This window comes from Malus sylvestris, chromosome 5, assembly GCF_916048215.2.
Source record: "Malus sylvestris chromosome 5, drMalSylv7.2, whole genome shotgun sequence".
Lineage (NCBI taxonomy): Eukaryota > Viridiplantae > Streptophyta > Magnoliopsida > Rosales > Rosaceae > Malus > Malus sylvestris.
Window position 1 is genome coordinate 42,534,611 of NC_062264.1, and position 26,707 is coordinate 42,561,317.

Sequence of the window (26,707 nt, forward strand, 5' to 3'; positions counted from 1 at the left end):
TGGGATTTCTAGACTCAAACTAGCATACATTTATTGGAGCTGTAACTGTATAACTGGAATAAGCATACTTGAATCCCAAATTCTATCCTCCTTTCAAAACAATTTGCCACATATTGCCGCGAGTACCAGATACACCAACTAAACACATAATGGTAGACAATTTACCCATGATACCATACAGAAGCGAAAAGTAACTGTCACGCAAACCTTTAATCTCTAAATATAAGGAACCTGTTACTGTTTAGCAAAGATGGTTCTATAATTTAGTTAAAGAAAAACGCTTTGCAGTACTTACAGCTTCTCAAAGTCAAACACCTTCTTCTTGCCTTTGGAGCCTTTGGAAACTGTATCAAAGCTAAAATCCATTCCGTCATCTTCCATTACTGATATTGATTTCCAGGAGGTGAGAAATTCGTCTCCGATTTCCTCATCTGTTATAAGAGGAACATAGGATCTGATTACATTGTTCATGTCAAATGAAAAAGTTCAGGCTATTAACCCTCACTCGGACACTCTTCTTGCATACGGTGACCTACACAGCAAAGATAAAGGTAAGGGACCAAAAGAATACCTAGAAATGAACTTTTTCCTTTTCGATTAACCAAGGAAGATTTTGCCTTCTCTGATTCTGCCATAGTCTCAGACTTGTAGATTTTAATATAATCTCTGCAAATTCACTAACTGTCAACGACTCGCTGCGTATTCCAAATCAGGAAGAAGGATTTCAGTCCTTTTCCACATTATGTATTTTCCATCCACCAAATTGACACTCTTATAATAAAAATTTAAAAAGGCCTGAGAAAACTATGAGCTTCAATCTACGAAACACTGTAATGATCAGTATATCACAGAGCAAAGCTAAACATGACACACCTCAAATTAGTGTAAAAACTGTTGACTGCTGTGAACTTTTTTCATTAGGAAAATCCAGTGACAGAACAAAGTATGATCTTAAGCAACAACGATTAATCAGATGATAAGTAAGGGGTCAAATCGAAATGATAACCAAAGGAACTAGCCAAAACATAACTCTCGCCTAAATTTGAATAAAAAAGGTTATCAAATAGGAACAATAGCACATTAGAAAACATGAATTTAGAGATTAACGGAGTAATTTCGAACAGCGAGCTACAAGATGAACAGAATGGAGTTCAAAATTCAAGCGAATCTACAACCTACCAGAAGCTCAACATTAGGCTCAGCAAACAAACAAAATCGATTCCATTCTACTTACATAAAATTTTCCGGAAAAATAAGCAAAATTTCCCGGAAAATAAAGAAACGCACGAAACGACATCAACTAGTTCAAAAATTCAAACAGATTTTCTCGGTCCAGAAAGCATTGTACTGCTCACGAATCCGAAACTTCGTAGTACGAAAAAGAAACTCACCAAACACCAATTTCAGAGCCGAAACTAGATAGAGACTCGCACATTTGGTCAGATATCATTTTACCAAGCAATGAGCTCTCTAACTCGCACCTCCACAATCTCCATCTCTCAATTTTCGGCTCTGAAATCGGAGAGTTTCTCAATCCCTAATCGTTTCGTACTACGTAAAGTTTCGGATTCGTGAGCAGTACAATGCTTTCTGGACCGAGAAAATTCATTTGAATTTTTGAACTAGTTGACGTCGTTTCGTGCGTGATCGATTCCGTGTATTTTCCTTGGGAAAGCTGCTTAATTTCCTGTGAATTTGAATGCAAGTAGCCAATAGTGGTTTTGGTCCAATTAAATTTGCAATTACACTAATCCTGGATTAGTGTAATTGCAAATTGATTAGGCTTGAGCGTAATAGGCCAACAATGGTTTAATTTTCCAAATGTGGATTTTGGCCCAATAAAAAAGGCCCACAGTAATAAGAGTGGTTGGGTTTTTTGTTTTCCTTCTAATTTTACTTTAGAAAATAAGGGTGGCTGAAAGTGTCACACTTAGTTTCGGTTACTATCTCGTGATTAATACGATGGTGGTTAGATGAATCTTTAACGTCTATGTGAGTCTTTACCAGTTCCCAAAAAGGTGAATATCGCGATTCTATTGTTTGAAAATGCATTAGAGCGACTGAAAGCACTTTTGTTAAAAATATTTTTGAAATCAATCCTTACTAAAAATTCAAGTGGATTCTGGAAAAACACTTGAAGTACTTCCTGCAATTATTTCAAAAAGCACATGCAGTGATTTTGGAACCCAAAATCAATCCCATCAAAAACATTTTCAATAATTTTAAAAGCAAATCCAACCAGTCATAAGTCTAACCAATTGTCCATACAAAAGTTCTGAATAACCCTTGAATTAAACGACAGTCTGAACAAAGCACTCTACTTTCTTTTTCTTTCTTTTTCTTGTTTGTTGGTATACGACAACACAAAGAGTCCCGAACTAAAAGTACAACTGAAAATCTATCCACATACCCTCAGCCTCACAAACCTATAGGAAGTCGGAAACCATGCCTACCTCAGAAGCTCAAGAATTATACTTACACTCGAATACAGAGTTGTAGTCCCACTCCCTATTCCGTAAACACTTCTTCCATGGCGTCCGTACTCGGAAGTTGCTCGACAGCAGCAACTTTGGCCCCTCGACATCTCTCATCTCGCACTTCCAGGACTTCAATTTCCTCTCTCTCTATATGCCCAGGTAATCATTCCCCACCAAACAGAAGAAAACCCACTTCTTCTTCCAGCATCTGAACCATGATTTGGGATTGTTTTCTGCAATTTGATTGAATATATGAAATACCCAGTTCGTAATTTGGTGTTTTGATGGGAGATTTGATGTGGGTTTTGGCTGGACAATAGTAGTGGATTGATGTTAATTTGAATGGAATTGTGTTTTTGCATTGCAGGGAAGAGTTTTGGGAGCAAGTTTTATGGAGCGATTGGGATTCATGGAAAGAAAAGGTCTCAATTCCATGTGACCAATGTTGCTACTGAAATCAGCCCTTCTGAGCAGGTCTGAATTTTCTTCATCTAATTGCAGTATTTAACAACAAATTTTTGATTGGTTTTGATTGATAAGTTCTATTACTAATAGATGAGGTTTAATTTGAATTGGTGGTTCAGTTTTTCTGTAATGTTGGAGAAAGAAAGATTTTTGCACTCTTGATGTTTGTTGAACCGAAAATTTCGAGAATTAGTTTGTAGTTTATTATTGGGAATTATACATGTTATGTAAAGATTTGGGTTGTGGAATTTATGTGTGATTAATTGTATTCAGGCGCAGCGGGTTGCTGCTAAGGAAAACCAGAGGCCAGTATATCCATTTGCTGCTATTGTAGGACAAGACGAGATGAAACTGTGTCTTCTGCTGAATGTGATTGATCCCAAGATTGGTGGTGTCATGATCATGGGAGATAGGGGAACTGGAAAATCCACAACCGTTAGGTCTTTGGTCGATTTGCTTCCTGAAATTAAGGTAGTTTCTGGTGACCCTTATAACTCAGACCCAGAAGATCCGGAGTCCATGGGTGCGGAAGTTAGAGAGAGCATTGTGAAGGGGGAGCAGCTTCCTGTTATCAAGACTAAGATCAACATGGTTGATTTACCCTTGGGTGCTACAGAAGATAGAGTCTGCGGGACAATTGACATTGAGAAAGCGCTCACTGAGGGAGTCAAGGCATTTGAGCCTGGCCTTCTTGCAAAAGCTAATAGAGGAATTCTGTATGTGGATGAAGTTAATCTTTTGGATGATCATTTAGTGGATGTTTTACTGGATTCTGCTGCATCGGGATGGAACACGGTGGAGAGAGAGGGTATTTCAATTTCACATCCTGCCCGGTTTATTTTGATTGGCTCGGGCAATCCAGAAGAAGGAGAGCTCAGGCCACAGTTGCTTGACCGTTTTGGAATGCACGCACAAGTTGGGACTGTGAGGGATGCGGAGCTCAGAGTGAAGATTGTTGAGGAGAGAGCTCGGTTTGACAAAAACCCTAAAGAATTTCGGGTTTCTTACGAAGCTGAGCAAGAAAAGCTTCAGGAGCAAATCGGCTCAGCTAGAAGTTATCTTCCATCTGTTCAGATTGATCAGGACCTCAAGGTGAAAATCTCCAAGGTTTGCGCAGAGTTGAATGTCGATGGATTGAGAGGAGACATAGTGACTAACAGAGCTGCAAAAGCCTTGGCTGCTCTAAAGGGAAGCGATAAGGTGTCTCCAGAGGATATTGCCACTGTCATCCCTAACTGCTTAAGACATCGTCTTCGGAAGGATCCTTTAGAGTCGATTGACTCCGGTTTACTTGTCATGGAGAAGTTCTATGAGGTGTTTAGCTGAAGGAGATACTGAAAGGCCCCTTTCTTTTTTAATTTTGTTGGCAAGATTGTTTTTGTTTAAATTCTTTTCCGGGTTTTAACCCATCCCGCTTTTACACGAGCACATTTAGGTTTCACCGTCATTATGTTCCGACTACTGTGTTATATTATGGTTATTTTTTCAAGAAGCATGAAGCTCAGTTGAACTATCTGTATATGGATCCAATTTTTTGCCTATGGTTTCTCCTAATGTATTTATCGTTGCACGTTGACCTTTTGGTTCATAAACTTGGTTATTATAATCGGCTTTGTACCTTGTATAAGGCGAATTTTCATGCAACGGGATGCTATTATGGTGGGATGTCAAACCAATCATGCAATGTCTTTGCCCTTCAACATTTTCACACAGCATTGCGTGATTGGAGGAATGATGATCTTTTCCAATACAAATGGACAGCAAAGTAAATATTATTGCAGGAATGATGATCGTTTCCAATACAAATCGATACAATTCGTTGAAAATAATTTACGGGATTGTCGTATTTCTATCTACAACTCTAGGAACCTTAAAACGGGGATTCTGCTCCACAAAATCTGGTGGCCGTTTGTATACAATTGATGCGGCCCTAATCAAGATACCAGCAGTTAAACCCCAGATCATGTACTTCTTGTTCTTGGTTTCGTAATCGAAGAAATGGATCAGAAACTTGTCTCCCATCCACTCTCTCTCCTCTGACGTCCGGTTTTCATCCTGAAGCAAATGCATACACAACGATCTTCAAGAGAATCAAAAGATAACTATATAATTTGTAATCGGAGTATGAAACTAAAACGAGAGAAACCTTGAGGAACATTTCCAGGGGAGCATCGAATATCGCTTCCACTTCAGCAGGATTTGGATCAGGCTTGAATGCTTCCTTCTCGTTAAGTATGCCAATAACCGGAACAACTCTTAGTAGGTGCTGTGCACAGAAACCCAATGGTTAGCGAAATCAAGTTCCTCATCCAAAATAGTCTTTCAAGTTACAAGTCCAACACTGAAATCTGGATTGTGTACATCGACCCTAACCACTATGTACCCTATTTTTGAAGTCAACAAAAGCACTTACTCAACAAATCAGACTACTACACTGCTCTTCCCCAAGACCAACTTCCGAAATTTTGGAACGCCTTATGTGAAAACTCAGGATTCAGATACACGCGATTAAGATTCGTAAATATTAAGGACATGTACTCAACAGAACAACACAAAGCACGAATGAGTACAAACTAAATGGCCGTGTCAGCCAGACACTTCTTAAGAACACCTCCAATCTACCAATATGATTACTCATTTTTCCGGAAACTGATACTCTAAGCCGTAAACTCAAACTCATTTTGCAAACACAAAGTATAAGATAACTCGATCGTTAAAACTCAAAGTTTTCCCTTCATTCGTTAAAACTCAAACCGTTTGTACACAAAGTATAAGATAACTCGATGGTTAAAACTCAAAGTTTTCAAGCCATTTTCATTAGTTTTCTTTCTTTCTAGTCTCAAATCAAGTTCCCAACTTTCACCTTCCAATGCCGAGAAACTAAAGCATAAATTCGCAACTTCACAAACATAATTCAACTAACCAGGTTCTGTGTCCACTCAATTGCACACATTTGAGCTCAATGAAACCAAAATTTAGAACAAATCATGATCGAACTTTATACCTTTGATAGGAATGGTTCAAGAACAGTGACAACATTGACAAGCTTAGGATCCAAACCAATCTCTTCTTTCGCCTCCCTCGTCGCCGTGTCCCCGTCATCCTTATCCCCCTCCTCTGTTTTCCCACCCGGCAATGCAACTTCACCTGCAAAAACACACAACCAAAAATAAAATATGAAAAACCAATCTTTCACATTGTCTTTCAATTTTCTCGGGAAACAAGCAAAGGTAACGAAAAATGCACAAACCGGAGTGAGTGGACAGCTTCGATGACCGCTTAGTGAGAATGACGCGGAGATCGCCGGCGTCCCCTTCAAAGAGGCAGACCAAGACGGCGGCTCTCTTGGGTCTGAACTTTTCTGGGTCCCGCGCAACTGGGGTGTCGGATTCAGCAAACCCCACCTGGGACACGACCTTGCCGGCGGTTTCCTCGATTCTCTGCTCCTCAATGTCGTCGGAGGAGGGCAAAGGCGGCGGCTTGTAGAGGCGGAGCTGCTGGGCCAAGGCGATGAGTCTCTGTGAGCCTCCGCATGAATTTGGCGGCTCCATGAGTAGCGGAGGCGGTGGTGATAGCCTTCTGAGGATTGAGATCATGGGCTGCTCTTCTGCATATTAATTAGGGAGAGTTTGGATTCGTTCTTAGTCCTGGTTGGATTTTAATTTTTTGAACGAGATTTTTGAAATTAATGTAGTAATTTATTTTTATGGACGTTACTATATTTTTTAAATTAAAAATTAGAAATTTTAATTGTTTATATAAATGAGATTTTAAATAAAAAATCATAATTTGTGAGATTAAAAATATTAAAATATAAATATACTATTGTGTGTGTATATATATAAACATGGGTACATTCATCAAAATTAACCAAAAAATTTATTGTTTCGAAATATGGGTACATTCTTCAAAATCACAAAAAAAAAAAAAAAATATTAGGCTTAATAACATTAGTAAATTTCTTCGATTAAACTTGACATAGATACATTTTAAAATCAAAGAAAAAAGAATGTACCCATAAAAGTTTTAAAATGGATTAGAAAAAATTTGAATAAATTTTATATATATATAAAAAGGATACATTTTACATATAACAAATTGGTATATTTAAGAATGAGTACATTTTAAGATTAAAAAGTTTTACATGAATGGGTACATATAATTAGCATGGGTACATTTAGTAAAATAAAAAGTACAAATAAAAAATATATATGGGTACAAATACAAATAAACTTTAAAAAATATGGGCACAAAAAGAAATTAATATATGGGTACAAATTAAAATTAAAAAGAAAATTGGTACAAGTTAAAAAATAATTACAAATTAAAAATGGGTACAAAGTTACAAACTAAAAGTAAAAATATATGATAAAAAAATTTAGTCATAAATATAAATATACTAATTGTAACATTTTTAACATTAAATGAATATATTTAGAAATAAAAAAAATTATTATTGAAATAATTAATGATGTTATTAATGCCCAATGACTTTGATAAAAATTTAAAAAAGAATAAATTTTAATCAATAGAGTAATAAAAGAATTTAATTTATCCTATTAATTATTAATAGGAGAAGTAGACGACTAGTAATTGCCGCGGCGGGATTTTGTTGCCTCGCAGTCAGCATAAGCTAATGGAGATGGTCCCAAAGTTCTCATTTGAGCTGAGCTAGGCCGGTTGACAATTTCACTCTCCCTTAACTTACAATATAATTTTCTTTTTTAATTCAAGTTACTTTAATTTACATTACAAAAAGGATAGTTTAATCTTAACCCAAAAAAAAAAAAAAAAAAAAAAAACTTCCACCCCTTGTTATAATAATTCAATTTAGGGTCCTTGTTTCCATAAAATAAAAAAAAAAATCAATTTAGGGTCCCTTAATTTATAGTATCATCTTCAAAAGAATTATATTGTATTTTGGAGAGCGATGTTAAAAGCACCTCTAACACGACTGGCTAGCATGATAGTTAAACCGTTGGAGCTTTAATTTTCTGAGTTCTCCGTTAAAATAACAATAAAAAGCTCATTTAACTAGCCAGTGTAATATTAGAAACGAACTAAACTGAAATTATTTGTTGTTGGCTGCCTAAATCATACAAGCCACCCCAACCTCCACCCTCCACAAAATATTATTTATATTTAAATACTAACTTAATAAACCATTGGAATTATGGTCTCTTAAAATTTCTCAAAAGATAAATGATCAAACCAAATGGATCATCAAATGAATTGGTCTGTTTCGTTAAATATAATTATTTATTCGTTTGATAATTATTTTGTTTCTAGTTTCTAATTTTTAGTTTTTCCAACATTAAAAACTGAAATTTATTTGGTTAGTTTAAGAAAAACAATAACTCATGATTAAAATTTTAAAATTCAAGTGAATATTTTTAATTTTTAATTAAACATTGAATGTCACATTCCGACCTGGGCTCCACCACATTCTGGGCTCGACTCCGCCGCAGCACGATATTATCCGTTTTGGGCACCGACCATGCCCTAACGGTTTTGTTTTTGGAAACTCACGTGAGTAGAACTTCTCAATGGGTCACCCATGCTGGGAATGCTCTGGCCCCTTTCTCACTTAACTTCGGAGTTCCTACGGAACCTGAAGTCAGTGAACTCCCAAAAAGCCTCGTGCTAATTGAAGGTGGGTATGTACATATAAGGCATAGATGATCCACTCCACTGGGCGATGTGGGATCTAACAATCCACCCCCCTTAGGGGCCTGAAGTCCTCGTCGGCACACTTCCGGTCAGGGATTGATTATGATACCAAATTGTTACATCCCAACCTAGGCTCCACCACATCCTGGGCTCGACTCCGCCGTAGCACAATATTGTCCTCTTTGGGCCCCGACCACGCCCTCACGGTTTTGTTTTTGGGAACTCACTTGAGCCGAACTTCCCAGTGGGTCATCCATCATGGGAATGTTCTGGCCCTTTTCTCGCTTAACTTCGAAGTTCCTACGGAACCTGAAGCCAGTGAGCTCCTAAAAAGCCTCGTGCTAATTGGAGGTGGGTATGTACATATAATGCATAGAGCATCTACTCTCCTGGACGATGTGGGATCTAACATTGAAAGTAGTCACTAAATAAAATTTTAGTTTTCAAAAAAATAAAAATAAAAAATAGAACGAAATAATTATCAACGCTCCCTTAATTACTTGTATGGATCAAAATCGTAAATTCTTAACGCTACATAGGTTCAATGTGCGGTTTGGGGCCCAAATCGAATCGGCCGCCCACTAACTAGCAGACCGAGCCCTAGTGCTTAAAATAATGGTTGAGAGCAGTAATACGAAGTGTGCTCCTCCCACATGCCATATACCGTCCAAAGTTGCAGCAGCAAGACAATAGTACCATTGTACCCAACTTCTTTTTCTTTAGTCCTCTCCTCTGTTGCAACTCAGCTGCTCGTGCTGTCCTTCGGTACAAACTTCTTCGGTGCAAACATTTGTACTCCTCGATCGCAAGAGCTCAACTTGGAACAGGTGGTCTTATACAAAACAAGCACTATACCTTCCAAACTTCTGTCGATATGCTAATATGGTGCAATATATTGATCTTAGTAGTTAGGGTTCACATCTTCTGGCGACTCACACTCTTGTATTGCACAGATACTGTCATGAACTTCACTACTTAGGTTTTGTAGATGATGTGATTAGGTAAATAATGGATGTGAAATTTTATGCAAAAGACCTCATCTCAAGGAGAACTAGCAACCATTTGCATACTTTTTATGTATAATGATCTCTTCTCCGACGTGAGATAATTTGTACTTGATCGATATTTCCTAACTCTAATCTAGAGTTTAAAGGGTCCCATCGAAAAGGTGTTGTGTCTAGTTGACTAGCTTTTGAGGGTAATAGTTGCTTGTTTAATATGCAAATGAGACATGAACTCCTCCCAAGAAGCAACCAGACCAAACCAACACATATGATTGACAGTCACTGTCCCTTCCGTTTGTGGAATCTTTACTATATCTTGTCTATCTTTACCACTGTAGGGTTTTACTTGTGACCAGCTTTCTGAAAATCCACCAAGAAAAAAACAGTGACTCGAAGTCGATAGTGGCAGCAGAAAAGGGTTAATTAATTAAGAGGTGTGACATTTGCATCAAGTCAGAGAGTAACTAGAACTAGGGTTGGCGCCAATATTCCTGTTTCATAGAAGAGTTTGGAGCTGAACAAGAAAGAAGCAATTAGAAACCCTACTTGTCTGCATTAATGCTATGCTTAGCTTTTAGTAGGTGATCTTTATGACCTCTTTTGCTTCCTCAGACTGTGTCATCCCATCTCTATCAAACGCATCTCTCATTTCCTAAATTTTGGAGTACATGGATATTAATATACTGTATGTTGTGTGATGAGTTTAACGGCTGGATGTGTGTTGAAGATTCCGAGAAATCTCAACGGATGAACCTGAGCCACTTAAAAGACTCTGCATAATGTACATTGATGTAGAGTAGGACTCTTCATGCCTATAGTGATGGACTATTTGCACTAGTGTCTTCCTTAAGAGAGAGAGAGAGAGAGAGAGAGAGAGAGAGAGAGAGAGAATGTTACGACAAAGAGAATCAAAGAATAAGGAAGAACAGAATGAAGATTATCAGCATGTTCACTACTTGCTGCCTACTTCAAAATCGGCATTCAAGCAACCGCCGGTTGACAATGCGAGATATGAACATATTGTGAAAGTTCACGGAGGCCACATTGTCCGATCCCTGGCAAGAAAAGACCGGCACAGCAAGGTGTACACTTCGAAAGGTCCGAGAGACCGGAGGTTCCGGCTGTCAGCTCATACTGCTATACAGTTCTATGATGTCCAAGACCGCCTTGGCTACGACCGTCCGGGTAAGGCCATTGATTGGCTCATTAAGAAGTCCAAAGCAGCCATTGAAGCACTCTCTAAGTCTGAACAACCTTGCCAAGAGTACAATGATTGCACTAATACGAATGTTTTTGGTCAGCAGACTGAGCAAGAAATTGGAGAACAAAGTATGCATCAGTTTTGGAATCACCCGGAAAGCAATGGGGAACTGGAAACAATGAGCAATGTTAGTCCCATGAACAAAGTCAACAATCTGAAAGAACCGGTTTTCGATCCTCACCAGTTAAGTTCATTGAACTATGCCGAAGAAGCCCTCGATTCTGCATCAAGTCTATCGGATTCCAAATTCAAGGAGATGGGATGGTTTCAAAGTTTGGTGGCTTGGAATTATAATGCAAGTGATGGAGGAGAAATCTGTCCTTACAATTCATCGCATGTATCTCTGCATTAGCCATATATCTTGTCACAATTTTTATTTGCTTCATGTCTTTTGAATTGTGTTTTTAGCTCGTGTTAAAAAAAAAAATTATTTCCATTGAAATTCTAGTCTAATCTAAATCGGATTGAGTTACATTTTTTTTTTTGGTGTCTTCTTCTTTTTATTTTCATTGAAAGTTTTGTCTAATCTAAACTACGAGAAGCGGAATTCGAAGTTGGGGCAGAGGGATAGAGCACACATCTAGATAAGAGAACAACCAGGAGTAACTTCTAATTACAGTGTGAAAAAGCACAGAATAATCCACTCCAACAAATATTTTGTGTATTTACAATATAAATACAATAATCTTTTTTCCTTTCACAATATACATTAATAAGAAGAAAGAGGGGAAAAAAGAATCATAGAAGGATGGTTCAGTCCTAAATCCAGGTCCTGCTCGATAACCCGCTACTGCACGCGCAAGCACATTACTTCCACACCACTACATGCACATGAATAAGAAACGACGCGTATTTAAACAAATGGCTCTTCCCTCATTTGTCTGCTGTTTGAGTCGATAAGATACTGAAGACATTCTTATTTGGTTTCTTTTCTACCATTGGATCGGAACCAACAAAGTCAATGTTCATTTCTGAGTGTTTTTTTCTTCAGTTTTAATGCTCTCAGCAGTTGCCGCTGATTTTTCTTCGACAGCTGAGTAAGACAATCTCCGAGCCTTTGTAGTTGGCTTCCCATTTGATGAAGGAGGTTTAACTACAACCGAAGCTTTTGGCGTTGGTGAATTTATGTTCTTACCAACTGGGCTTGTTTGCTTACTCTGCACTTTCCTTGGACTAGGTGACTGCACACGGCTTTCCCAAGGGCGAGCAGCAATCCAGCGCTCCTTCCAGCTCCATCCCCAATTAGCTTTACCGAGTTCATAATTACCCAAGCTTTGGCTTTGACTACAGTTGGCCCTCCACTACAAATCATGGAATATGTTTTCAATTTCAATTGATTCAAGGTCAAATTTACGGGTTCTACTTCCATGCTACGTAGAATTAAATGCTACGAGAACAAATAAAGTACAAATGTGAGAAAATAGTCTACCTGATGAGAAAATGCATATGCCATAGCCCGCTCACGCTTAACTGCTGCTTCTTCTCTTTGATATATCCTTGCAAGAATTTCATCCATTGTTTCAGAACCACCACACCACTCCGCCTGTCACCGAGTAAGAAAATTAATCAATGTTATTATGAAAACAAGCATGTGTAGTCACGGGGGTCCGAGGCTGATGAGGTGATGATTCTGTAGCACGAGCCCACCAAAATTGTAAAGAAACTTGCAGAATCCTATATAAATAAGTTTTAAGTCTGGCAAGCTCACAGATGTGGTAGCTGCTGGTCTCACCTCTATGTCATGAAGTTTTGCCTCAAGTTTTTGTTGACTCTCTATTTTCTTCTGCTTGATCCGTCCTTCTGTTACCATACAGAGTCGGCGGGCTTTAACCTCAGCCTGTATTTTGCTCCATGAATGAAGATAGCTCAATGTAGTTGTAGTTTGTTTTGCAACAGGATAAGCTTGGGTCATTATTTGCAATCTTACAATCCCTTTCAAACGCCGTAAAGATTTTCTAGCCTGCAATGGGTGAAAGAAAATCTTAGGAACACCAAAACCAGCGTAACAAGACGTGCTCCTTCATGCATAAATGTCTACAATGCTCCTCATCTATCACGAAACGGCAACTATATTTAGAACTGTTTGAGTTTTCATTTGAATCAGAAAAGGAAAAAGCTGCTATGTAATAACGTCATTCAACTTTATTACCAAATCCTCATTGCTCATCAAGATTCAAACTAAACATCATTCACTGAATAAGAAGAATCCAAAACCAGAGATATAAAACAAAATTCCACAGGATCACCGGGTAAAGAACACAAACAGCGTTGAAATTTTATATTATGGAGACTTTAGTGCACACATACATACCACATATGCACGGAAAGCAGTCTGAATCCGAATTGCAGCTATATCCTCAATTGGCAATCCAAGATTTTTACCATTCGCAAAAGTAGACTTTTTCAATTTTATGGAGTTTGATTTTCCATGAGCTGAAGATACCTGTCAGAAAATGTAATGAGGGGTGAGGAATGACAATTTCATACCAATATCAGTCTTGGAATGTTACATACAAATAACTCGCCTTTAGTACTAGTAGCAACCTACCGTTAAATCATAAACCACGCTTTCACTCGCATGACTAGGTTTAGTGTAAAAATCTCTGTTCATGAAGTAAAATGGTAATGCAACTCATGTATGTTACGACTGCAGCATGGATTTGTGATGCCTTCCAGTATTTATAAGATAAGCTAATTGCAGGATAGCTACGGCATAAATTAGAATTCTAAACCTCCATACACCTCATTTAAGATTTCCAAATTCCTAACCCGATTTCCTAACTTGATTTCAATTGCTGGTCACTTCACTGCTTCAAATTCATTTCGTTAACAAAAGCTAAACAATGTAAAACAATTTGGAGGCTCTATACCTTCAACTGTTTTGAACTGTCGTCCTTTGATTTCTTTGTGCCGAAACATACCTTAAACCAACACCCGGAACCCATACCTGATGGTGAAACTCTGTATCCAATTTAACATAATCCTGCCAGTTAAATAAAATCACCATCAACATTAAGCAACGAACAAGGAATTAACTTTTAAGCATTCAAAAATGGCTCTCTGTTTTTTCCTTCTGAAATCAATCCAACAGTTAAAGATTAAGCTACATTATCCAGTAACACACAGATAAAAATCACAATAAGCTAACTGTTGACCAAACTATATAATCCTCACAGTACAGCCTATTCAGCTTCATTTATTCTTCTGCACTCTGCTTCGTCCCTCGGTTCTCCTTCGATGTTTATTCAATCCGAAGGCTAGAACAAGAGGGAGGAGTGCAAGACGAGAAAAAGGAAGTGCGAAAATCACTTCTTCGAAGAAAACCAGTTGAAGTCAAACATTGTAAACTGACTTCCATACCAATCTGCATTCTATAAAAAACCCCTTGTGCATTTAGCAACCAGATCCCACCCATATCTCCCAAATGCACAAAAGGGTTATCTCCAAATCATGTTGTCAACTCAAAAACTAAGACAAACAATGAAAAACCAAAGAAGACAGCATCTGGGTAAGTCTCACATACCAGAGAAGCAGCTTGAAAACTCCAAGAAATCAGTTTTGTTTTGAGAAATGGTTGCTCAAGATTTTGGAGGAAAAAGTCCGTGTGGGGGCAGCAGTTGTAAAGGCAGCAGTAAGGAAGAAGCAAAACCCCTGAGAAAGGTGGGGGAGATAGAGAGAGAGAGAATAAAAGGTGGGTGTGGTGGAATGTAGATTGCCATGGCCCCATCACCACCCTTTTTTCTCACCAAAAAACAAAACTTATAATTTAAAAATTAAATTAAAAATCTTGCAAAATACAAAATTACAAATCTTTTTCATATAATATCAAAATTGAATCTATTATTTTTGCCCTTACTTTATTTTCTCACACCTCAATCACAGCACAGGCTCAACCAACGCTAATACAACTCAATGTGTGGGGGTGGTGGTGGTGGTTTGGAGGATTGAGACTTCAACAAAAGCAGGCTACAGCGATTGCAGAACAAACCAACATTGGCAATTTGGCATTATCTGATTGAGATGTGCTGCCTTTTCTGTTGATCTGAAATTCGTCATCAAGCTTCAATCTTTACTAAAATAAGATACCAAATAATAATAATACTCCAAAATATCCAACGCATATTATATAATACACGTTGGTTAGGAAGTCAAGTTGGTTGTAGCTTCAATCTTAAAAAGTGTATATTGGTGATTTGGTGAATATATTGCAAAGAAGTCAAATGAGCATTCGACCATGCACTTGAGATCCTATGTTCGAATCTCTCTTCTCTTACTTTAGATGAATTTAATGTAGATTTTTCTAGAATGCTGCTATTCACACACCCAATTTTGTTTTTAATTCATTTGATCTGATGATAAAAAATTTAGAGGAATGTGTAAAAAGTAACATGCGTGTGTTGGTAGCACTACCCTTCTTCTATTGTTTGTAAAAAAAATAATAAAAAAAAATAATAATAATAATAATATTGCAAATTTACCTATTGAGGTTGTTGTGAATTTCTCATGGGTTTCCAACTAAAGCTGGAGATTGGATGTGAAGTTGGAAAATTTGGTAGGAGATGTGAACTTTTTTTTCCCGGTGATTTCAGTAAGGTTGGAGAGAAACAAATGTAGATCCACATGCTTCTACAACCCCTTTTGTGGCTTAGCACTCTTCTAGTGTGTTAAACAAGTTTATGATCAAACTATAACTGAATTCATTTATCTTTTTATCGACAACAATTGTGTATAAAATTTGAATTTAGGATCTCTTTGTTTCAAATAAAGACTGAAAAACACTTAGACCAAATGGTCGTTTGCAATTACATACAACTATTAATCATCGTCAACCTCTTCTTAAAACTACAAAATGTTGATTGATTCAATCTTAATTAAACTTTTTTGTGAACTTAAATAAATTACCTTACAAAAACATGAGATTGAAATTGAAGTATTTGAATTCCAAATCCTTTTAAAGTTTTACTCCAAATCACAAGCAAATGTACCCATGCGATTAAAAAAATAATTATGCGATAATGCTTGTTGTTGGGCTTTTGGCCTCTCCGCGTTTGTTGCTTTTTAAGTTTAGGCCTCTCTGTGTTTGTTGGTATCCTTCAATTTGTTGTTTTTGAATTTAATGAGTATTAGTTTAGCTGCATTCACCATTTTTTTAAACAACAATAATCAAGGTTTATTTCATTAAGTGAAGTCGGATGTATGAATTTTAGATCACAACTGCTAAACAAGCTCTAAAGCACTCATCTAACTATTTATCATCTCGAATATTAAGAAGTCTCAAAACAATTCTCAGGACCAAACAACAGCTTGAAACCTTTTGTGTCATATATGAAGCGGTGATTAGTCTGTTGGAACGCTCCGATTGAGGTCATACCATGAGGCTTATCGTCAGGAATCATTGCAAAGCAAAACTCGATGTTTCCAGCTTCATTCTTCACCATATAGAAAGCATTCAACGCATCCAAATTCAGATCGGCATTGTTGTCGAAATGGAAGGTGATCCATGGAAACCCCGTAAAAGCTTGCCGGTTCGCCACCTCGTGGCACGGCTCCAAAGGCTTAAAATCGCTAGGGATCCTCCTCACGGTCGCTTCACCCATCACCGAGAACGCTGCTTCTAAACCTGCTACTAATACATCGTAAGCAGGCCTTATAAGGATCGTGAACGGCGCGCCTGAGTGAATCATAGTTCTCCCTGTTCCGTCGGGTCGAACCATGAAAACCTCCGGCGGAATGTTAAGCCTTCCCCCCATGATGCTAATTGCTAGTAAGTTCAGGTAGTATATTGGGGCGTTGTTGAATCTCCCAAGGCGGTCACACTTAGGTCGGGTTTTTCCTCTATGTCTCCACTGCACCAAATTTTAGGAACGAACTGGTGGGGCCTGCTTGTTGTTCGCGTCTCCGGCAGTACGAGAACCGAACGTCGCCTAGGCTGGGGGAGCCTGGGCTGCAAACGACCGCGGACCAAAACCAAGACCCAATACACCTGACATCAGATTACCGTCGTGGTTAGATGCTACCTAAAAAAAATGAAAAATAATGAAAATAACTTAAAAACTTCGAGTTTTAATGGTAAGAACAAAATAAAGGGTAAAGTGAATAGTAACATGATTGACTTTTACTGTAAAATGTGGTTTTTCGTTAAAATGAACAGTACTATGAACTTTTCGTTTTTCATTAAAGTTCTCAAAAGAAAATTGAGGAAAAACATTTAATTTGTCAAAAAAAGAAAAGAAAAAAAAAACAGAGGCTTATTGAATTGGGCCAGTCAATCTAGTTATTTTTTTTCTTTACCCAGTATTTATTTTGTTTTGATTGAAACCCTAATTTTTGCATTTATTTCCTTTTTAGTTGTATGATTATTACTTATTACCATTGGATAAGTATAATCAGTACACAAGATTTTGTAATTTAAAAACATTCAACTGTGATGAATGGGGTAGAGCATCACCATCATTCATTTTCTCAATTATCAATTAAAGATTAGGTTTTTAATAAAGAAATCACTTGGGTATGTTATATATTGAGAGGTTACATATCTCCACATGATATATATGTGCGTGAGTTTACTGCTACTGCTAGGTCATGTATAATAGCGCTAAGCTATGCATGAAATAAAAGGGGGATATGATCACATTTATTTGCTTTCATTGTTTAAAATAGATAGCACATATATTGTCCGGCCGATTAAGAACTTGCAAAGCAATTCTCTGGACCAAAGTACAGTTTGAACTCTTTGGTGTCATATATGAAGCGGTAGTTTGTCTGTTGGAATGCTCCAATCGAGGTCGGCATAATAGGATTGCTTTCAGGAAGCATAGCCAAGCAGAACTTAAGATTTCCAGAAGCACCCGTCCCAGTAAGAAAAGCAGCCTCATGATCCACATGCATGTTAGCATTATTCTGGAGATTAAAAGTGATTATAGGGAAGCCCAAAAACGCTTCTGGCCTCAGCACCTCATAGCAAAGCTCAAAAGGTCCATACTCCCCAGCTGGGAGCCTTCGCAAAGTGCCTTCACCAGAAGCTGCAAAAACAGCTTCCAAAGCACTTACCAAAACATCGTGTGCATGTCTTGAGATTCGAGTGAATGTAGATCCTGAGTCGATCATGCTTCCTCCAGTCCCATCGTCTCGGATAGCAAACTCTTCCGGTGGTATGGGAAGCATGTGTCCATTCACACTTATACCTAGTAAATTTATGTAGTAGTATGCTATTGTGTTGAATCTCCTCAATCCTGTCACGCTTAGGTCAGGTCTTTGTTGTATGTCTGCTCCAAATTTTAGGTATGAGGTGATGGGCCCTACAACTCTTTCTCTTCTGAGGCAGTATGAGAAACGACCGTTGCTTTGACCTAGAGGGTCTAATTGGCTGACAAACGTCCGGGGACCAAATCCAAGACCTAGCACGCCGGATATCTGATTAGTATCGCCTGCGAAGGATACCTGAAATTAAGAATGAAAAATCAGTACCAATATATCCAATTAATAAAAACAGGTTTAGGTTATAGATAAACACTCATCAATATAAATTAATTAAACAGTTTAGTTAACATTATGGTATCAGTCCAAATTTAATTACAAGCTATTATTTCTAAAAGAAGTAATCTTGTAACTAAAGTAATTTGGACTGTCACATGACAAAAAAACTCATATAGCTTTTTTTGCAAACCAAACATAAGAAACTCGATCTTGGAGTAATTATCTCTAAGAGGGAACAATTTGTCTATATTTTCTATATCTTTGTACAAATACCAAATAAATTGACCAAATTGTCAAGAGATTATGGACCAAATATACAATAAATTATTTATTCACAAGATACCAATAGAATTTATCAATACCTGGTTGCTGTCAATGGCGCAACCAAAAACCAAACCTTGAATGGATTCCCTACCAGGGCCTGTGCTGCTGTCGAAACTGAAAGTTTCAGATGAAAGATAGCCAGCTACAAAGCTACGGTCAGCGTAGGTTCTCTCAAACGAACAGAAGTCTCCAATACAGAAGCCCTGACAAAGTGGGTGCGCATTACAAGGTAGATGCTGATAAGAAGTTGATCTGCTACTCGGAAATGGTTCATCTACCACCGCGAAACAGCGGTGCTGCTCACATTCTTCGCATTGCAGCCAAGTGAGATCGCTTGCAGTGTCCACTACAAGGTTGTACAGTTTGAATTGCGGAGACGATGTTGGGATTGTGCCGATCCCAATTTTGACGCTGTAGAGAGCCACACCCATATTAAGGTTCATGAGCATTCGGACAGTTTCAGGACTATACGAAAATGTTTGATTGTTTGCAGCTGCTAGGGTTGTCATGTTTTTAAGGTATTGAGCACGAGCGATGGACTGGTCAGTTAGGGCTTGGATTCTCTGTTTGTGGGTGAGGTTTGGTTGGTAGAATGGTGACTGTGGGTCGTTTCTATGGATGAGCTCAATGGTCAAGCCACCAGGTTTTGCAGTGATTATGTGACATTGTACTAGTAGTGCTAACAAGGATGATAGTAGGAACAGGAAAACAGGGTTCTTGGTTTCTGCCATGTACTTCAAAAGTATTAGAGAAAATGAGTCTGAAAGGATAGAGAGACTTACAAAGTATTGACGCCTTTTATAACGGAAGGTTGTTTGAATAGGCAGGAAATAATTAATTCACTCATTAAATTCAAGTTTTCTTTTACTTGATTTTACTTTTATTGCAAACTCCATCCTCATTAATTTCATCAGAGTATGCATTCATTTCCATTGGTTTGAGCTCACTTTCGATGATAATAATTGTTGTTATATATATATATATTTTTTTTTTGAACCAGTGATATTATCTACATTAAGAAAAATGGGTGGGTTTAGCATCACAATAACGGAAGGTTGTTTGAATAAGCAGTAAATAATTAATTCACTAATTAAATTCAAGTTGTCTCTTACTTGATTTTTCCTTTATTACAAACTCCATCCTCATTAATTTTATCAGAGTATGCATTCATTAGTTACCGTGGAAGGAATCGAACTCTTGACCTTGCTTAATTCTGACTAATTTTTTACTGTATGTATATATTGTTAATGAGTAAACTAGATTAATTGAATGATCAAAACAAAATAGATTTTTTCGTTTTTTGGAAAACCTCGACGTCTATGGTACAAGGGAAATTAAAAAGTTACACCTAGGCAGGAGGATAAAAATCTTACCTCTCATAAAGCAAGAAAAACAAAATAGATTAATTTCAGCGAATTCTTTGTTACAATATCAAATTAATAAGAATACCTAGAGTAAATATCATTGTAACTGTAATGGAATCCATTTAATTAGTATAAACAAAGTCAAACAAAAATGTCACACATAACACATTTCGTATATACCATATTTGTAGTTACTATTTATATTGATGAACTCTATTTCTAGAGAAGGACAAATATGACTAGTTAAGAGATTGTTTGATATCCTTCTTGGACCAAAATTTTTGTTTTAAAATCTAATGAGGTATTAAGTATTTAGCTGCATTTATCAAATTTAAAAACAAAACAAAAATTAAATCCGATAAACAAAACAAAACAAGCTCTGAAGCACTCATTTAATTATTAATCATCTCGAAAATTAAGAAACTCTAAAGCACTCGTCTGTTGGTACGCTCCAGTGGAGGTCATACCATGAGGATTATCGTCAGGAATCATTGCAAAGCAAAACTCGATATTTCCATCTTCATTCGTCACCATAAAGTAAGCATTCGACGCATCCAAATTCAGATCGGCATTGAGGTCGAAATGGAAGGTGATCCGCGGAAACGACGTAAAAGGTTGCCGATTATAAGTGGAAATTTGAAATGATGGAGTTGATAAATTAGAGCATCTCCAAATGAGATGTCAAATCTAATATGTCAAAAATTTATTTGATGGTTGATGAGGCAAATTGAATAAAAGTGCTAAATTATCTTATTTTTCAATGAATGTGTCAAATATTTATTTTATTATTTTATTGAGCGGTAGGTCTCGTGTTCGAGACTTGGGAGCAGCCTCTCCATAAATGGGGGTAAGGCTAGCCGACATTCACCTCTCCCAGACCCTGCGTAAAGCGGGAGCCTTGTGCACTGGGTACGATTGAGCCTAGAGTTGCATTAACTATTAAAAAATAATCAAAATTAATTGTAGTTTTTATTCTATTGGTTGTTAATGGGACCTATGTATTAAAAAATTCAATTAAATATATTTGACTCCTTCTTTGTTTGCTGTAAAAAAATTCAACTAGAAAGTAAGGAGTCAAATGACTCACATTCCACATATCATATATGACATATCCATAGGTATTGTTTAGTACGCAGACATGACGGAACGGGACGGGACGGGACGGAACAGGATGGAACGGATGATGTAAATATTGAAAAAGATAAGGAGAAATTTTGTTATAAAATGTTATAAATTTGTGTTCCACGGATGTGGAACGGGTCGTTCCAGGGGGAAGAGGTGGAACGAAAAATCAGCCAAATTTCGTCCCATGGGACAACCCGTTCCACAGTTTTTAGGCGCACCAAACGTGGGACGGAATGGCTTGTCCCGTTCCGTCCCGTCCCATCCCATATACCAAACAGTACCTTGGAGAACACCTAAATATCTTTTAATCCTATTTGACATATTTGACATCTCCTTTGGAGATGGTCTTACAATCCAAAGAAAAAATAAATAACCACCGATTCTTACATGCCAATTTTAGACTGAATTAATTAACATGCATGTGTGGGTTTAAACAGCTTATTTAAGTAACCTTGAGCAAACTGAAAATTGTCTATAACCACTCATTAAGTCAAGGCATTAACAATTCTCTGATATGGCATAAACGAGATGTGCAATACTAATAGATGCACGAAGAGGTATTTATCAACGAAGAAGAGAACAAACAGAAAGATGGAAAAGAAGTCGAGCCTCTTCATGTTTCCATCTCTAATTGTTTTTATTCATTAATCTCTTGATGTTATTCAATTTTGAATAACGAATATATGTGAGGGATGAGGTTTTGGCGTTTGGAGTTTCTATTTATAAGCAAAAATCTCTTTGAGAGAACACACTTTGATTTGGGAGACGTATGGGGACGGAGACGTATATACCAACTCCATCGATTAAAAGATAATATATAATTTCACACGAAAAAGTTATTTGGTGTAACCGATTCGTTTTGTTACCGTATGTACTGGTGCGTAATGTCATTGTCTAGATTTTACTCTACAAAATTGCCAAATTAAGCATACCAAATGTCCATTCAAGAAGCCCAATATATGGCATGTTAAGAAGGAAGCCTATGAAGCTGTGCACAGACTTGCACGTTTCCATCTTTCGTACGGAGCATGGATCAAGATTTTATTTGGTTCGAGGGGCCCAGAATTATTGTATATCATCTCCTTGTTGAGGATAGTCATACGTAATATTTTCGGTTAAATAATAAAATATTTTGGTCATAATGTGAAACAGTGTACTAAGATAATAACCTCTAAAGTCTTAAAATCCATTAAGACATGCGAATATGTAAAATAGTATTTGATGATATACATGAGAAAATAACACAAAAAATTCATAACACATACTTAGAAACATTTTACTTAAAACTCATATTTTCTCAATTCAGCTATTTCTCAAAATTTCTTTGTACCTAAACTAAACTGAACCTCATCTCTAATTTTTGCAACACACCACATTTGGTATATATTTTTTTTCATTTTGTAGCAAGTAGCTAACCAAGGTTACAACTGCTTGAAATGACTCTTTTGGAGAAACAGTTGGTAGAGCACAACGATCATCTGGATCTTGATCGTCTTTGGTAGGCGTATTCATTCTCGCTGTAATGATCTCTTTAGAGCAAGTCCACCGGGGGTGGGATAGGCCGGCACCTAGTGGAAAAAACAGGCTGAGACTCAGCCAATCCACTCCAGCCCGTGGAATCGACTGGCACCCAGCCCAAGCCAGTCCATAGACCGGCCTAAAATCGACAGACCTTGGGACCGGCTCAAGTGACACCTAGCTGACGCCAGCGTCGTGTGGGAGGGCAAGGAGCCACAGAGGGAAGGAGCCACGGAGAAGAAGAAGGAGGAGAAGTCGGAACCGCCGCTGATCTTTATCGTCGCTGACAGCCGTCGAAGAAGAAGGAGAAGCCGGAACCGCCGAGCGAGAGAGTGGTGGCGGTTGGAGATGTTGGAGATGTTGGAATTGGCGGGAAAGGGAGGAGGGGGGTCGGAGGGAAGTGAAGGGATGAAGAGAAATGGTGTTTCTTGGGGAAAGAAGAGAGCGTGAAGGGGGTGATGATGAGAATGGTGTTTCATCAGAAATGGTGTTTCTGATGAACCGTTTCTGATGAAGAAATGGTGTTTCTTGGTGCCCAGATTTATAATAATTATTTTATAATAAAGAATAATTATTTTTTTATTATTTTATAATAAAAAATAATAATATTTTAATAAAATTGACTAGGCTATTTTTTGTTAGGGGTGAAGATGCATTGGCCTATTACTGTTTATTGGAGTCTATTAGAGCAAGTCCACCCCAAGGACTTTGCGCCAGTACCCAGCCCATTTATCCACTTCAGTGAACAGTAATAGACTCCAATAAACAGTAATAGGCCAATGCATCTCCACCCCTAACAAAAAATAGCCTAGTCAATTTTATTAAAATATTATTATTTTTTATTATAAAATAATAAAAAAATAATTATTCTTTATTATAAAATAATTATTATAAATCTGGGCACCAAGAAACACCATTTCTTCATCAGAAACGGTTCATCAGAAACACCATTTCTGATGAAACACCATTCTCATCATCACCCCCTTCACGCTCTCTTCTTTCCCCAAGAAACACCATTTCTCTTCATCCCTTCACTTCCCTCCGACCCCCCTCCTCCCTTTCCCGCCAATTCCAACATCTCCAACCGCCACCACTCTCTCGCTCGGCGGTTCCGGCTTCTCCTTCTTCTTCGACGGCTGTCAGCGACGATAAAGATCAGCGGCGGTTCCGACTTCTCCTCCTTCTTCTTCTCCGTGGCTCCTTCCCTCTGTGGCTCCTTGCCATCCCACACGACGCTGGCGTCAGCTAGGTGTCACTTGAGCCGGTCCCAAGGTCTGTCGATTTTAGGCCGGTCTGTGGACTGGCTTGGGCTGGGTGCCAGTCGATTCCACAGGCTGGAGTGGATTGGCTGAGTCTCAGCCTGTTTTTTCCACTAGGTGCCGGCCTATCCCACCCCCGGTGGACTTGCTCTTACTGTTCACTGAAGTGGATAAATGGGCTGGGTACTGGCGCAAAGTCCTTGGGGTGGACTTGCTCTTAGTGACAGGCAATTCCTTCACTGTATCATTTACACTAGGAAGGTGCTCAACATCCATCACTTTTCTATACCGTAGACCATAAATGGCTTCACGCAAATCACATATGCCTTCATCTTCACCATTTTGTCTTAATATCTGACCAGATCTTGCAATGGTGAAAACAATTTACAATGGTTGTTGCCTTCGCATCAGTGTTCCAAGCCCGCATTAACAAAATTGATAGCATTCAATATGTTAAAACCTGTACAAATTTTGTCGAGTTAGTTGTAGAAAAGTATAAATTGTAAATTCTCTCATTTTTTTGTAATCCGTTCAACTTAATTTGAAGATATCTGTACAAGCTTTAGTTTACTTTTAAGGCCTCCATTTTCTTCTTCTTTGTTTCACTGTGATTTAGATAGTTTCATATTACAATTTTCAATGTAGTTAATATATATGTTACCACATATGCAGAGCCACATGAAGACCAAGATGGGCACGAGCTCATCCTGAACTGTTTTTTATTTTATATCTGTTATCTGTTAGTTTTAAACTAAAGAGCATGTAGCTAATTAGTTATTGGGGTTTTAATGTTTTTGCGCGCCATGGGTTCAAAACTTGCATCCTTAATGTGTTTTTGAACCATAAAACAAAAACACCTTATAAAAATTAACCCTTTATTTTTTTTTTTTGCGGTTGATATAAAACAATCTTTTTTTGTTGCTTGATATTAAACAAGGTTAATTTACAGGAAAACTCAATTATGTTAAAAAATATCTCATAATAATAGTATTAGATTATGATTTTAAATGTTAACTTTTTATCAAAACTCGTAACAAGTTCTTTTTTATGATATAATTATCTCAATACTAAATTTTTCATACGTTTTAAAGGTCTACCACAATACTAAATTTTTTGCACACATTTTAAAGATTTACCACTCTTGTTTGATTAAAATTTTGAGAAAATTGTAGCAATGGTCCCTCAATTTTAATTAAATTGGAACAATGGTCCCTCAACTAAAAATCCATTACTATTGGTCCCTCAACTTATCAAAATGTGTAGCAATGGTCTTTTTCATCAATTTTGTCAAAATAAGTTATGTTGGAATAACCATTTATATAATTAGGGTCTCTCAACTCATCAAAGTGTGTAATTATGGTCATTTTTGTCAACTACGTCAAAATTTTTGTCAAAACGAGTTATGTTGAAAGGACCATTGCTACAATTGAATTAAAGTTAAAGGACCATTTCTCCAGTTGAATTAAAGTTGAGAAACCAATGGTAATGAATTTTTAGTTGAGAGACCATAGCTGCACGTTTTGATAAGTTGAGGGATCAATGGTAATGAATTTTTAGTTGAGGGACCATTGCTCCAATTGAGTTAAAGTTAAGGGATTATAGCTACAATTTACTCTAAAAATTTTCATGTCAGTACAAAAAGAAATCTTTAATTTAATTTAATCTCATTAATTATATTGCTATATTTTGTTTAATTTCTTTCATATGGTTTAAAAATCCCTCCTGACCTGAATTTCTGGCTCCTTTACTGTGTTACCAAATCCGTCCGTTATAATTAATTATGCATGCATGCATGAACAACTGGTAGAGGATTCATAAATCTTAAGTAGCAAATCTCGTTTGTTAAATTAGTAAATTCATTTGTTAAATTTGTTTCCGTTTCTGCAGAATCAAGAAACGAAATTTACTAATTAAGATACATGAACCCAGTACTAATTGTTCATGCATGCTTAACTAATTAATTATAATTCATGGATTTGGTAACATATCTACTGTATATCTTACCCTAGATCTCAATTAAATGAATGTAAAGAGATTTTTGCTTATAAATATAAACAAGATCACTTCCCTCGTATATGTATCTTATTCAAAATCAACATCTAGACATATAAAAACATGAAGACCCTCCACGTCTTTTCTATCCTTCTAGTTGTTCTCTGTACTATTGGTAAATGTTTCTTCATCCATTACTTTGTATGTTAATTTCTGATTGGACATGTTAAACATGTAACTTATATTCTCTTGTCAAACTATTTACCAACGTAAATAAGAATTGGTCTGACATCATAAAAATGGATTGGGACGTGCAATTTATCTTAACAAAGAATTTATATTAGGACACTTTGAATATGATCCCTAACTATCAATATTCTTTGATTGAATCCTTGTTGGTTTTCAATTTTTGATTGAAGACCCTGAAATTAATGTGATAATGTATTTCTATGTAGGTTACTATATTTTTTCAATTAAAATTTGAAATTTATATTTGTTTGTATTAATGAGATTTTAAATAATAAAAAATCCATAATTTGTGGATTAAAATTATTAAAATATAAATTATACTCTCCAATATATATATTGTGTGTGTGTATATATATGTCTGTATGTATATAAACATGGGTACATGTTATTAAAATTAACAAAAAAATTATTGTACCAAAATATGGGTAAATTCTTCAAAACCACACAAAAAATAATAGATATTAGGCTTAATAACATTAGTAAATTTCTTTGATTAAACTTGACATGGATACATTCTCAAAAT

At 37.0% G+C, this 26,707-nt stretch overlaps 7 protein-coding genes across 10 annotated transcripts in view; 2 read left to right on the forward strand and 5 right to left on the reverse strand.

Moving 5' to 3' along the window:
• LOC126624481 (uncharacterized protein At4g18490-like) overlaps positions 1–1,684 on the reverse strand; it is a 72,809-nt gene extending 71,125 nt beyond the window's left edge. For all 3 annotated transcript variants that reach the window (XR_007624114.1, XM_050293546.1, XM_050293545.1), the window contains exons 1-2: positions 572–1,684; positions 296–431 (exon numbers count right to left, since the gene is read on the reverse strand). The gene's annotated coding sequence lies outside the window, so the exon portion shown is untranslated. The remainder of the gene's footprint in view (positions 1–295; positions 432–571) is intronic.
• Positions 1,685–2,347: 663 nt separating this feature from the next.
• Positions 2,348–4,518, forward strand: LOC126622243 (magnesium-chelatase subunit ChlI, chloroplastic-like). Its single transcript, XM_050290929.1, has 3 exons — positions 2,348–2,636; positions 2,845–2,951; positions 3,216–4,518. The coding sequence occupies exons 1-3, from the start codon at positions 2,531–2,533 to the stop codon at positions 4,266–4,268; spliced, it is 1,266 nt and encodes a 421-aa protein (XP_050146886.1). The 5' UTR covers positions 2,348–2,530; the 3' UTR covers positions 4,269–4,518.
• Positions 4,519–4,696: 178 nt separating this feature from the next.
• LOC126622247 (nudix hydrolase 15, mitochondrial-like) lies at positions 4,697–6,613 on the reverse strand. The gene is made up of 4 exons (XM_050290935.1): positions 6,193–6,613; positions 5,947–6,089; positions 5,089–5,208; positions 4,697–4,997 (listed from the first exon to the last, which is right to left on the reverse strand). The coding sequence occupies exons 1-4, from the start codon at positions 6,536–6,538 to the stop codon at positions 4,773–4,775; spliced, it is 834 nt and encodes a 277-aa protein (XP_050146892.1). The 5' UTR covers positions 6,539–6,613; the 3' UTR covers positions 4,697–4,772.
• A 3,717-nt stretch (positions 6,614–10,330) lies between these two features.
• On the forward strand, positions 10,331–11,351 carry LOC126622249 (transcription factor TCP10-like). Its single transcript, XM_050290937.1, has 2 exons — positions 10,331–10,801; positions 10,921–11,351. The coding sequence occupies exons 1-2, from the start codon at positions 10,507–10,509 to the stop codon at positions 10,923–10,925; spliced, it is 300 nt and encodes a 99-aa protein (XP_050146894.1). The 5' UTR covers positions 10,331–10,506; the 3' UTR covers positions 10,926–11,351.
• Positions 11,352–11,462: 111 nt separating this feature from the next.
• Positions 11,463–14,561, reverse strand: LOC126622246 (protein IQ-DOMAIN 9-like). 2 transcript variants are annotated; one of them, XM_050290933.1, is made up of 6 exons: positions 14,401–14,561; positions 13,748–13,860; positions 13,189–13,320; positions 12,610–12,837; positions 12,307–12,420; positions 11,463–12,178 (listed from the first exon to the last, which is right to left on the reverse strand). In XM_050290933.1, the coding sequence occupies exons 2-6, from the start codon at positions 13,820–13,822 to the stop codon at positions 11,843–11,845; spliced, it is 885 nt and encodes a 294-aa protein (XP_050146890.1). In that variant the 5' UTR covers positions 13,823–13,860; positions 14,401–14,561; the 3' UTR covers positions 11,463–11,842. The 2 variants fall into 2 exon arrangements, with proteins under 2 accessions (XP_050146890.1, XP_050146891.1); XM_050290934.1 differs by lacking the exon at positions 14,401–14,561 and adding an exon at positions 14,052–14,373.
• A 1,580-nt stretch (positions 14,562–16,141) lies between these two features.
• LOC126622935 (uncharacterized) lies at positions 16,142–16,627 on the reverse strand. The gene has a single exon (XM_050291608.1). It carries the CDS (start codon positions 16,625–16,627, stop codon positions 16,142–16,144), a length of 486 nt encoding a protein of 161 aa, XP_050147565.1.
• An 885-nt stretch (positions 16,628–17,512) lies between these two features.
• On the reverse strand, positions 17,513–19,375 carry LOC126622244 (aspartic proteinase nepenthesin-2-like). Its single transcript, XM_050290930.1, has 2 exons — positions 18,716–19,375; positions 17,513–18,317 (listed from the first exon to the last, which is right to left on the reverse strand). The coding sequence occupies exons 1-2, from the start codon at positions 19,184–19,186 to the stop codon at positions 17,562–17,564; spliced, it is 1,227 nt and encodes a 408-aa protein (XP_050146887.1). The 5' UTR covers positions 19,187–19,375; the 3' UTR covers positions 17,513–17,561.
• Between the last annotated feature and the right edge of the window lie 7,332 nt (positions 19,376–26,707).